The following is a 12797-nucleotide window of genomic DNA, read 5'->3' as shown; positions in this document are numbered from 1 at the left end:
AAGGATGATGGGAACAGAAAAAAAAACCCAGCTGATATCTTGCCTAAATGTTGGCATTTTAAAGAGTTTTGGAGCTTTCCTCAATAAAGGACTTAACTTCCAACAGTAGGAATCAAAAAGAAAAACATTTTAGGAGTAATTTTTACTTTACCATGCATTTTCTTTTACATGGTGTTAAACTTTTGAATGGAAACTGTTTTTTATAACAGTTGAGTTCAACATAACCTTGAGTTCAACATAAAAGTAGTATCTACATTATATATGTGACACAGGAAATAGTATTTGTATAAATATTAATATAAAATATTTCATTATACTATTGACTGCTGAGTTCCAATTCAGCAGGCTGAAAATAATTCATCAAAATACATTCAAATTTCATACCACTGTTCTAATATTCCTTCTCCTTGCAGGCTAACTTGGCAAAACAGGAAGCCCGTCTGAAAGTAGCTAATGCAGAATTAGCACAGGCTCAAGAGCAATTGGATGAAAAGCAAGCTGAACTGGATAAAGTACAGGCAAAGTTTGATGCAGCAATGAAGGAGAAAATGGTGAGATACAAGTATTTCTGTTATAAAATTGCTTACTTAAAAACTTATGTAAACAGGAATTGATACAGAAATCCATTTAGAGCCCACTACCTAGAGTTACATGCATGATGTTCATGTAAGAAAAAAAAAATATTAAATCTGTGCTATCTTGTATTTCCTTCTTCCTGTGAATAAGAGCATATTAGACAATAATTGTGCATGCAGCTCTTTGGTATGACCTCTAAATACTTAAGTTAACCATAATAAGAGGATGAGTGCATACATATAGATAGATAGATAGATAGATAGATAGATAGATAGATAGATAGATAGATAGATATGAAACTATTGAAGATTTTTTCCATTTTATTACTGAATGAAGCAGGATATTCTTTCATTTTTAGGACTTAATGAATGATGCAGAAACATGCAGAAGAAAGATGCAAGCAGCCTCTGCACTTATACAAGGACTGAGTGGAGAGAAATCGAGGTGGACTGAGAAAAGGAAAGAATTTAAATCTCAGATTAACAGGTATTAAAGTCATCAGGAAAAAAAAAAAAAACAACAACAAATTATCTATAATGCAGAGCTAGCAAACAATTGAAGAACTTTAGTAGTTATACTTCATTTTCCTCCTTGAAATCTTAATATGATTAAACAATTAGGTGAACTGTCCTGAAATTTGACTTTTCCTCCTATAATTAATTGTGACTAACAGAGTGCTTGTTTTTATGGCTGTATTTATGTATTTATGGCTGGGTAAAGAGCTGGCTGGAGGGCTGGGCTCAGAAAGTGGTGGTGAATGGAGTTAAATCCAACTGGCAACCGGTCATGAGTGGGGCTCCCTAGGGGTCAGTGCTGGGGCCTGCCCTCTTCAATATCTTTATTGATGACCTGGATGAGGGCATTGAGTGCACCCTCATTAAGTTCACAGATGACACCAAATTGTCTGGGAGTGTGGATCTGCCTGGGGGTATCGAGGCTCTACAGAGGGATCTGGACAGGCTGGAGAGCTGGGCTGAAGCCAATGGGATGAGGTTCAACAGGACCAAATGCCGAGTCCTGCATTTCAGCCACAACAACCCCAGGCAGCGCTATAGGCTTGGGGCGGAGTGGCTGGAGGACCTGGGGATACTGATTGATGCTTGGCTGAACTTGAGCCAACAGTGTGCCTGGGTGGCCAAGAAGGCCAAGGGCATCCTGGCTTGCATCAAAAACAGTGTTACTAGCAGGAACAGGGAGGTAATTGTCCCCCTGTACTCGGCACTGGTGAGGCCGCACCTCGAGTACTGTGTTCAGTTTTGGGCCCCTTTGCAAGAAAGACATTGAGGCCCTGGAATGTGTTCAGAGGAGGGCTACGAAGCTGGTGAGGGGCCTGGAGCACAGGCCTTATGAGAAGCGGCTGAGGGAGCTGGGATTGTTCAGCCTGGAGAAGAGGAGGCTCAGGGGAGACCTTATTGCTCTCTATAACTTCCTGAAGGAAGGTTGTAGTGAGCTAGAGGTCGGCCTTTTCTCTCGTGTAGACAGTGATAGAACTAGAGGCAATGGAAAGAGGCAAGAGGAAATTGTGCATCACCTTTTTTTATTTTTCTTTTCTTTTTCCTAGACTTGTGGGAGATATACTGCTTTGCACAGGTTTCCTGTCATACTGCGGACCTTTCAATCAAATTTTCAGGAACCTTTTACTTAAAGATTTATGGGAAGTGGAGATGAGAGCCCATAAAATTCCCTTTACTGAAAACTTGAACTTGATTTCTATGCTGGTAGATCCACCAACTGTAAGTTCTTTGTAATCAGTGGACTTCCTTTATCCTGAATGAGCATGTTCTTTTGGTGTTAGCCATCATAATGCTTAACTGGAACAGGACGATAATTCTGTGCAGTGTAGTTCTGTTTTTGTGGCAATTTCCATTACAGACATAAGCAGTGAGGAATGCTTAGATACTAGCAGATGAACAAGTCATGTATTATGCAATTAGATAATAACCAATGAGAGTGCAGTTTCAACTTTATTGCTTTGAGAATCTGTCACCAGAACTACAAAATTTGTATCTACTAAGAAAATATTGCTTGTTGACTGTTATTAGTTCTCCATGTCATCTGGGTCTTGGCAGAAAAATAGATTTTATATTAAAGAGAACATTTAACAAAGAATATATACAATATTTTCACTGAAATCAAACAGCGGGCAATGTCTTTCCAGAATTTCTAAGTACTCTTCAGCAAATACTAAACCCAAAATTCTCTTTGTCTAGTTTTCTCTACATCAATCCCAATGTTTAACTTGGCTACCAGGTTGACTTACCAACTTCTAGTTCTTTAAGTCATCATTTTGTCATTGAGGACAATCTTATCTGAATGATAATAGTTTGAGATTTTATTCCAAATGTTTGTTTATTTATTTATTTATTTTAATATTCTGTAGATTAGCGAGTGGAATCTCCAAGGACTGCCTGGAGATGACCTCTCAATTCAGAATGGTATAATTGTCACTAAGGCATCTAGATATCCCCTTTTGATAGACCCACAAACTCAAGGGAAAACATGGATTAAAAAGAAAGAAGAGGATAATGAATTACAGGTGAGCAGTGTTTTTAAAACAAAATGCTCTTTCTTTTAATGTTATTGACTAGATCTGGACTTGTCCACATTTGTGTGTTCAGTAACGAAGGATCACTCTGCTCAACCTGCCTGTGAGACCCTTCCTAATACAGCTCAGAATGCTGTTGGCCTTCACTGGAAAAGAAAGCTACTGGTTCACGCTCATCTCATCCATCAGGACTTCTGGATCTTTTTACATGAAGCTGTTGCCCTATTTCATAGCCATAGAGAAAATCTTGAAATGTATATGAGAGCTTTATGAAAACTAAAATCTAGAAAGCAATACAAAGTAGTATGTTTTTTAAATTAGTATTTTTAAGGTGATTTCATATGTTACAAGTCCATTTTTGTGCTATCTCAAATATCTGAGTTCATAATATTCTACCAGTGAATAAGAGTTGCTCAACATTAAAAAGATAAAATTAGTGAATATTTTTTCTAAGGACATTGAATAGAAAATTAAAAGTTAGGCATCTCTGATTTCAAAAATACTCATAACATTTTAATCTCCCAGTAAGCTGTGCCAGTTTTGCTTCTGCTTTGATAGTGAAGTTTTGAAGAATTAGAGCCAATTTTTCACCTTGAGTTTTTATGATACATTGATTTGTGTACACAAGTATTCCTTTTTGCAGGAATTGCTGCAAAGCCAATTTGTTACCACCTTTAAAATTTCAGTAACAAAAACAGAACAATTTTTCTAATGAGATCTATGGTTTTCATGTACGTCTTTGAATAAATGCTTTTGTCCTTATATCAGTTTATAATTTACTTTTTAAGGTAACAACATTGAATCACAAATATTTCCGTACACATCTAGAAGATAGTCTTTCACTGGGACGATCACTTGTGATTGAAGATATAGGTGAAGAGTTGGATCCAGTACTTGATAATGTATTAGAAAAGAATTTCATAAAATCTGGAAGTTCTTTTAAGGTTAGTAATTGAATCTTATATAATTTATATAATTATATATATATACATATATATATACACACTTATATATATATATTTATATATATATATTCATTTGTTTGTTTTTCTGTTTTTCTGTTTATTGCAAATCTTTGCTGAACCAGGTAAACTTTCTACTCAGGAGGGCAATGTTGCAGAATCAAACTAAACTCAAAAATAGACAGTCTCAGTGGAGTAATCAACTAATGAATCTAGAATTTAACTACTGCAGTTAATTCTGAAATTTCCAAGCAAGAACCTATTACAATAGGCTTACAATACTTCCTATTCATTTTCAAGCAGTTTCATTTTATACCATGGAATAGAATTATATAGATTTGAAAAGCTGTCTCTGTTGTGTGTATTGGTGGTAGTGACAGCAGACAAGAATATTTTATCTGGAAAAGAAATATTTTCTAATGAAACAAGCCCCAAATTTGAAACTTTAATAACAGTATTAAATATACTCCCAACCTTGAAAAATAATGCAGGTATCTGACTTTCATTTAGATAAATAAACCACTGTCAAATTCTAAACACATCCTCTTTTCACATATTCTGAAATAAAAGGACTGTACATGCTGTATAGTTTTTTGGTTTGTTTTTTTTTTCCAAACTACTTTCTTTAACTGTATGAGATAGATTTTAGAAATGATTGCAGATGGTAACTGATAAAATTATTCATTTTGTCAATATGATTCTGACTTACTTACAGGTGAAAGTTGGTGATAAGGAAGTTGAAGTAATGAGTTCCTTTAGACTGTACATCACTACGAAGCTACCCAATCCTGCTTTCACACCTGAAATTAATGCAAAAACATCAATTATTGATTTTACTGTTACAATGAAAGGACTTGAGAATCAGTTACTGAGAAGAGTAATTCTTACTGAAAAACAGGTAATGTTAGGTGCACATAAACCATAGTGCTGCTTAATTTTTATCAGTTTTAGTATATATGAAAAAGAAATGTTTAAGTGAAGAAAAAAAGAACAAAAAATGTAAAATTTTGTGTAGACTCAATAAAAAAATTTCTAAAAACAAAAAAAAAGAAATTAAAGATTAAAAAAAAGGAAAGCATGGGTGATTTTCTTCAGATGGTTGTTAGTATGACATAATATTAAGCACAAGCAACTGACATTCTTAAGATACTTCAGACTGAAGAAACACTGCAACAACAACAACAAAAAAAGTTACAATAACATGTTCCATACAGCAGAAAAAATAAAATGCACTTTCCATGAACTTGAAAAATCAGCACTTAGATTTCAAGTATGACTCATCTCTGCAGTCTATCAAGAGTCATGCCATTTTCTTTGTTTTTTTTTTTTAATATTAGGAACTGGAGGCAGAACGAATTAAACTCATGGAAGACGTAGCTATTAATAAAAGAAAGATGCAAGAACTGGAAGACAATCTTCTATACAAACTAAGTGCAACCAAAGGTTCTGTATCAAACTGTAAAATAAGTAGGGATTTTATAAGGCTAATTAAGCTGCTGAACTTTTGGAACATACTATACAGGAACTGACTTGTTCACCCCAAATGTAATGAATGAACTTGTAAAGACAGAGATCTGAAGGATGTGAAACTTGGTGGAATAGCATGCCGTTATATATCCATTTCAGATACTAGGTGTTTTTAAGCACCTAAACAATTTTTGCAAAATAAAGCTATTTATTGTGATGAGATATAGAATCTGATCATGGGCAAAACCTTAAACCATTAAAAACTGCAGAGTTAAATGGGCTACATAAAACATTACTGATGTGAAAACCTTTGGATCATTTTAGGAACCTGCACATGATCAAATTCTTTATCATCAGTAGGAAAACAAAGGTGGTAGCTTCTAGTAAATGAAAATACATTTGAATGCTATTATGTGACCAGTGCTTTTAAGACTCTTTTGGAGTGAACAATCAACAAATTTTAAAAACAATTAAGTAATGGTGCATGAATGCTGTATTTTATGCACTGCAGAGAGTTGACATCTCTTGTATGTGCCGGGAAACATTTTGTACTGACACATTCAAATTGACACAAATTGCATGCATTATGTTCAGTGCCCTCAATTTATTTAAAATATTTTTAAATATTTTTTTCATCTGTTTTGTCTCTGTTTTAAAGTGTTTTCTGCAATTCAGAAAATCATTTCCATTTGGTGTGAATAATTCATTTTTGTTTTTACAATTTTGAAGTGACAGAAAGTGACTAAATATCTGATATTTCACTTTTTAGGCTCACTGGTAGATGATGAATCCCTGATTGGAGTTCTGCAAATAACTAAACAAACAGCTTCCGAAGTAACTAAAAAGTTGACCGTGGCAGCAGAAACTGAAGTGAAAATTAACAATGCTCAGGAGGATTATCGACCCGCTGCTACACGTGGGAGCATTCTTTATTTTCTTATTACAGAAATGAGCATGGTCAATAATATGTATCAGACTTCACTGGCTCAGTTCTTAAAGTTATTTGACCAATCCATGGCCAGGTAGGAAATTTCTACTATGCCAGTGTGTGTCTTTCCCATGTGTTTCCCATGTGTTTGTTTTTATTAAAATGTTTTTCTTGTTCTTTTGTTTTCATGATTCAGATCTGAGAAATCTCCTGTATCCCATAAAAGAATATCAAATATTATTGAGTACCTTACCTATGAAATTTTCACATATTCTGTTAGAGGCTTATATGAAAACCACAAGTTCCTTTTTACCCTTCTCCTGACGCTGAAAATTGATCTTCAGAGAGAACATGTGAAAAACACAGAGTTCCAGACATTCATTAGAGGTGAGTTTAAAAAATTATGTGTTATGTAGAGGTAATTTCAATCTTTAAAACTCTTATACCATTTCAAGATATGATTTCATTTTATTTTATTTTTGCTTCATGTTTTCTGCCAATACTTCTGTGGGATCAGGCACTGTCTTTATGAATTTACGACTGCTGAAAAACTTGACCACAATTGCTTATGAAGAGATCCGTAAAAAACCTGCTTGAATCTTCTTATGTTCAAATGAATTTTGCAAATGTCTAGTGTCAAAGTAGTGAATGTATTTCTTTTTAACATCATTATCTACCCTTACTGAATAAAATGGATAGAAAAAAGGATTGCATTCATATTCTGTTTTGCTTTCCAGTTTGTCATAGGGACTTTATCTTCTGAGAGTAGTATCCAGACACTGCTTTACCACTGATGGCAGGCAGGGTACACTTAGAAATGCTTTCACAACAAACTGTCAGCTTTAGTAAAGCTTTACATAAGGAACCATATTTCTTTCTTCTCAGCTCATAGATTCTTGTTTTGCTGGAGGAAGATATACCTTAACATCTGATGCAGAAATTGGATGGTTATCCTTCTTTTATTTATTAAAATCTGTAACAAAATACAGGAATAATTTTAGCAATTTTTTAATCTGGAACAAGGAAAGCCATTTCCCACCTATGTTCACCACAAGTTATTTGATTATGAGAAATTCTTCCATTGCACAAAATGACACCGAAGTGATAACACATTTTCTGTTCTTCTCTTTCCTGCTTTTCTGATTAAATTTCTGTGTATGTCTTTCATGGAGAATTTGGAGAAGAAGGGCATGAAGAATAAAAAATGATCCTTGTTAAAATGCTTCATAATCTATGGAATAATGACAAATAGTTTGTAGAAGTGTGAACATTTGAATTGAAAGGGAATGTATACTTACATATGTATGTTGATGAGTATGTGTGTATAATTAGAAAGTATTTAAATAATTACAGCTTATGTGCATAGGTTAACTATACACACATTTTATGCAAATGGTTCTACCTGCAGGAGGTGCAGCACTGGATCTAAAGGCTTGCCCACCTAAACCATTCCGCTGGATTCTTGACATGATGTGGCTAAACTTAGTGGAACTGAGCAAACTTCCAGAGTTTGCAAAAATTTTGAATCAGGTGATACTTATTAATTACTTTAATTACCAGTTTCCCTTCATAATTTTCCTAACACACTTCACATTGGAAATGCACATGAAAAATGTAGTTAAGAACAAAGCTAAAGAGGGCGTAGAATAAAGGCACTGAAATGAACAGTCAGATAGTGGGAAACGGATATATTTCTTTATCTGCATTTTTTTCTTTATCAGGTTTTTTTGTTATTAAAATTGAAGTAGAATGAGAGCAGGGCCAAAGATCATATAAATCAAAAGAGGCTAGAGAGAGACAGAAAGGGGAAAAAAAAAAAAAAAAAAAAAAGTAAAAAAAAAAAAAAAAGTAGAGATATAAAAAAATCTCAGTTTTTTTTTGAGTTTCAGGCTTTTTTGTTTAATTATATTTTATGCCTTGAGTCTGTTAGATTTTACAAATAAACTGCTTGCTATCTTTTTAAACAATCATTTCTGATCAAGGTCAAAATATTACTCAGTTATGATATGCTAGCTATAAAAGTACTATTTCTGTTCGATATACATGATCTTATATACATGTAAGATTGTGTTGTTTATTAATTTATTTGCTAAACTTGTCTTTTTATTATCATTATTATCATTATTATTATTGTAGCTAGAATCCTCCCTAAGCCTTTCTCTTTCATTTCTTGCCAAATACTGCTAGCCAGGCTTTTGGTCTGATCACTGAGGCCTTCTTACTGATGCTGTTACAACAGTGGTCAAACGAGTTGAATTTGTGACAGTATTCAGTGCCCTGAAGTTATGCAGAGTCTTCACTTAAATGGTGTATCTGAAAGTGGTCTTAACTGTTCCCCAGCTCTATATCAAGGAATGACTCGGATACTTAACCTGCCATTTTTCTCCACATTTTTGTTTCTGGGTGTACTGAAGCAGTACGTTGAGTCTGGAGCAAGCTGGAGGAACCTAGTCAGGTCTCTGCTCTGGGTTGTTAGTGAGCTACAATCCAAAAAGCATGACACTGTGCACATCACCGAGATGTTTAAATTTAGTCATGTTCATCAGTTGAAATCTTTTCTTTTTAGTTTGTAGTTTGTAATGGTTTTCTACCTTGTTGGCAGGCATGGTTTCAAATAGGAGTCTGTACTTTTAAATTTGTGATTCTTTGGCTGTCTATACTGTAATGGGACAAAAAGGATTTTTCTCTTATTTGCATTTCTGTGGTGTGGTATCAGTAATTAGTAGAAGGATTCTATACTAGAAAAGAAATGCACCATGGTATTCTCTCTTAATGCATGAATTCGTGACGCTTGAGGTCCCTTCCAACCTGGGCCATTCTGTGATTCTGAGGTTGGAAGGGACCTCAAGGATCATGAATCGTTAGGGTTAGGCATAGGGGTAGGGTAGGGATAGGGTTGTTGTAGGGCTAGGTTTAGGGTAAGGGTTAGTGTTAGGGTTACTTATTTTTAAATAGCTGCACCTTAATACTAGCATTTCTAATTGTAATATTGTAATTCTGGTGTGTGTCTTAAGTGCTACAGTCTGTTAATGTTGTAATATATTCTAATATACTAAAAAAAAAAATCATTTAAAAATAAATTTCCAAGATGATTTTACTACTGCTAAAATGTATTTATGCATATATTAACGTAATAAATTTAGATAACCAGTAACGAAAAGGCATGGAAAAATTGGTATGATAAAGATGCTCCTGAGGAAGAAGTTATCCCTGATGGATATGATTCACTTGACACCTTCCACAGACTTTTACTTATCAGGTGAGCATCTTCAGAAATTTGGGAAATGACATACATTGTTGCAGCACGTGTCTCAGAAAATTGATATGCTATTGTCATAATAGCATCATTGTAATTAATTTTTTGGTGATATTAGATATTGTTAATTCAATGGTGTATCAGAGTATTATTATTAATTCACATAGTACTATATATCATAGTATATCATAGTACTAAACTTGCTCATTTCAGAGCTCTCCTCTGAAGAGTTGAATAATATTTTTTCTTAAAAATAGCTTGCTGACTGTTTTTATGACATGATAAAAGGAAACTGCTGATCACTTTGCAGCCTTCTCCAGAGAGCCAATGAAATTGGAGGCTCAATCAGAGAGTTTTCAAAATAACCTTTTCTCACTTTTCTTTCTCTAAATATCTTATGTAGTTAGAAACATTAATGTCTGTATACATGTGTGTTTGTGAAAATGCAAAGCAGATATTCTAAAGTCCCATGTGTAAAATGTGGTGTAGAAGATATTATTTCATTACCTAAGATTACTGTGACAGTACTTGGGATGGAAAGGATTTCTCCACAGCTGCCTTATACATAGATCCTGTGTTCTTTTCTCATCTGCACTCATCATAAAGTTTCTAAATTCTGCAAGAAGTAAATCAGACACTCTGCATAAAACATTAATTACTAGACTATGAAATGCATTTGGAGTGGATTCAGCCTGTTCAGTAAAAAAGACCTAAATATGATGAAAGAAATGCTATTGTGATACATACCATACACACAGAAGATTGAGTAGTGTCTGTAAATAAGAAGACTATAAGTTGATGTTTTGCATAGAAGTCATATAATTAAGTCTAAAAGTAGTGGTTTGTTTTCTTTTCTCCCTGGCAACAATAAGGACTCATCCCAAACACCAAGACAATCCATTGCAAGAGTAATGTCCTGAAAGACTAACAGACCCAGAAAGATCTGTAGAATTTTACTAAGGAGTGAAACCAATCTTATATTTCCCTACTTGTGCACTCATACAAAAGCTCTATTTAAAATGGAGTGTGCCCCTATTTGATAAAGGTACCCAGAGCAGAGATTTCCAGAGCAAATGATTTACTTGTGGCAAAATTGTAAGCAATTGTGAAGTACTGACCAGTCATAAGTACTGGGAAGACTACCAGCTCTTTATGTCTTTATAATTGTAGAGACATGGAGATATAAATATGAATGTGTGTGTTATGAAGCAAAAATCTCTATTTGATTAAAATAAAATTTCTCTGCAACAGGAAGTGGGAATGAATTTTTACTTTCATGTATTTGTATGTTATTTCTAGATCTTGGTGTCCAGACCGGACTCTTTCCCAAGCCAGGAAATACATTGCAAGTTCCTTGGATGAGAAATATACAGAACCAGTCATTCTGAATTTAAAAAAAACTTGGAAGGAAAGTGACCCACGAACACCTCTTATCTGTTTCTTGTCTATGGGATCTGATCCAACGATTCAAATTGATTCCTTGGCTAGGAAGCTTAAATTGGGTAGGAAACTAATTAATCATTATCTCGAGTCTTTTAATATATAGAAGAGTAACGCAAGTAATTTCACTTCTGTTTTTCCTTTTTTTTTTTTTCTGAAAAGATTTTTAAAATTCATTTGTACCACCATTGCCATTCATGAACCATTAGCTTAGTGATAATATAGTATTAAATAAAATACAGTATGCCATATACTATATTGCACGCTGTTGGAAAATAGTGTTTTCTGTTCTTCTTTTATAAACTGTTATCATGTTTTTTGCCTCTTAGTCTAAGACAGTATTTATGTTTTACTGATTCTAGCATGACGACAACACTGTCTTTTTATTTATAAAATGAAGGTGAAGAAATAATCAGCAATCTTCTTAAAAGATTCCTTTGTTTAAAAATACAAAACCAAACAAAAAAGAACCCAGAACCACACATCTTATCTGCGTTTGCATATTCTGGACTTTGTATTTACATTGTATGGAAATTCTGGAAATTGCGTGTACAAACTGAGCTGGATGTAGATACATACATGGTTGACACTGGTCACACTAAGATGCTCGTAATTTAGATTTTAAATTATGGATGTTGTTAATCTACATGGTTCCTACACTGAAAGAAAAATCTGGGTACATATTTCAAAGTAAGCTGTGACTCAATTACAGTTTGGCTCAAATTCTCATTGACAATAACTTTAGGCACAGTATTTCACTTCTGCCAACACTGTAAATGTTAAGGATGAATATTTTAATGTTCATGTTTCAGTATTTCAGTGTTAAAAAAAACTTAAAGCTAGTGAAAGGATTCTACTTGGATTTTTTTCTTGTAAGCATACTTAATTGTGTTGTATTTATGTCACTCATTTTTCTACTGAATAGGAATTCATTTTTCAAGAATTTTAGTTCATTAATCATTGTCAAATTTGTTGCAGAATGTAGGGCCATCTCCATGGGTCAAGGACAAGAATACCATGCACGCAAACTCATACAGATGTCAATGCAACAGGTGAGAAAAAACACTGTAATATTAATTCATTTGCCGCTCTAGCAGAAAAGCTCTTCTTGCATGCAATTCTCTCTGAGAACCAGAGCCTTGAAAGCATTTCTCTGTGGGATATTCGTGTACCTGTGGAGTCCAAGTGAATATTTCTGCCAGCCATATTTTTGAGCATCATTTCAGGGGTAACCTATTCCCTTCTTTTTGCTGCATTGTTGTCTGAGAGCAGAAGGACATAGCATCCTAATTCTATCCTGAAAGGCTTTCAGAATCCTCTTGTTCAAAGGAAATTTGTTGTTGTTGTTTATTTTCTTTTGTCCTGTTGTTGGACCGGGATTGTGTTTGGTCTTTGTTTTCCTTCCTTATGACAGCTACACTGAAGTTACAAATATTCTACAGGATAAAATGATGAGTCTGAAGCAAACACAGTATAAAGGTGAAGGCTGAGGCTCTCCAGATTTTCTTTTTTGCATATGTGCTATTGGCAAGGCCCCTTGTTCCACAGCTGTTGTTTTTGATTCTTTCTTTCTCTGTTTGTCAATCACTGTAGCTCTGCATCTCAGGAGCATCTTGTTTGTTT

At 34.2% G+C, this 12797-nt stretch overlaps 1 protein-coding gene across 1 annotated transcript in view; it reads left to right on the top strand.

Annotated features, from left to right (window-relative positions):
* The window catches only part of DNAH8 (dynein axonemal heavy chain 8), a 111835-nt gene that overhangs the window by 83462 nt on the left and 15576 nt on the right, over positions 1-12797 (top strand). Inside the window, exons 71-83 of the mRNA XM_015857671.2 lie at positions 414-551; positions 935-1062; positions 2138-2309; positions 2957-3112; positions 3910-4065; positions 4799-4981; positions 5421-5526; positions 6320-6572; positions 6675-6865; positions 7887-8008; positions 9622-9737; positions 11034-11236; positions 12153-12226. Coding sequence (XP_015713157.1) covers positions 414-551; positions 935-1062; positions 2138-2309; positions 2957-3112; positions 3910-4065; positions 4799-4981; positions 5421-5526; positions 6320-6572; positions 6675-6865; positions 7887-8008; positions 9622-9737; positions 11034-11236; positions 12153-12226 — 1998 coding nt within the window. The remainder of the gene's footprint in view (positions 1-413; positions 552-934; positions 1063-2137; positions 2310-2956; positions 3113-3909; positions 4066-4798; positions 4982-5420; positions 5527-6319; positions 6573-6674; positions 6866-7886; positions 8009-9621; positions 9738-11033; positions 11237-12152; positions 12227-12797) is intronic.

Source organism: Coturnix japonica, chromosome 3, assembly GCF_001577835.2.
Source record: "Coturnix japonica isolate 7356 chromosome 3, Coturnix japonica 2.1, whole genome shotgun sequence".
Classification (NCBI taxonomy): domain Eukaryota; kingdom Metazoa; phylum Chordata; class Aves; order Galliformes; family Phasianidae; genus Coturnix; species Coturnix japonica.
The sequence above is the reverse complement of the archived record's forward strand: the minus strand, read 5'-3'. Positions and strand labels throughout refer to the sequence as shown.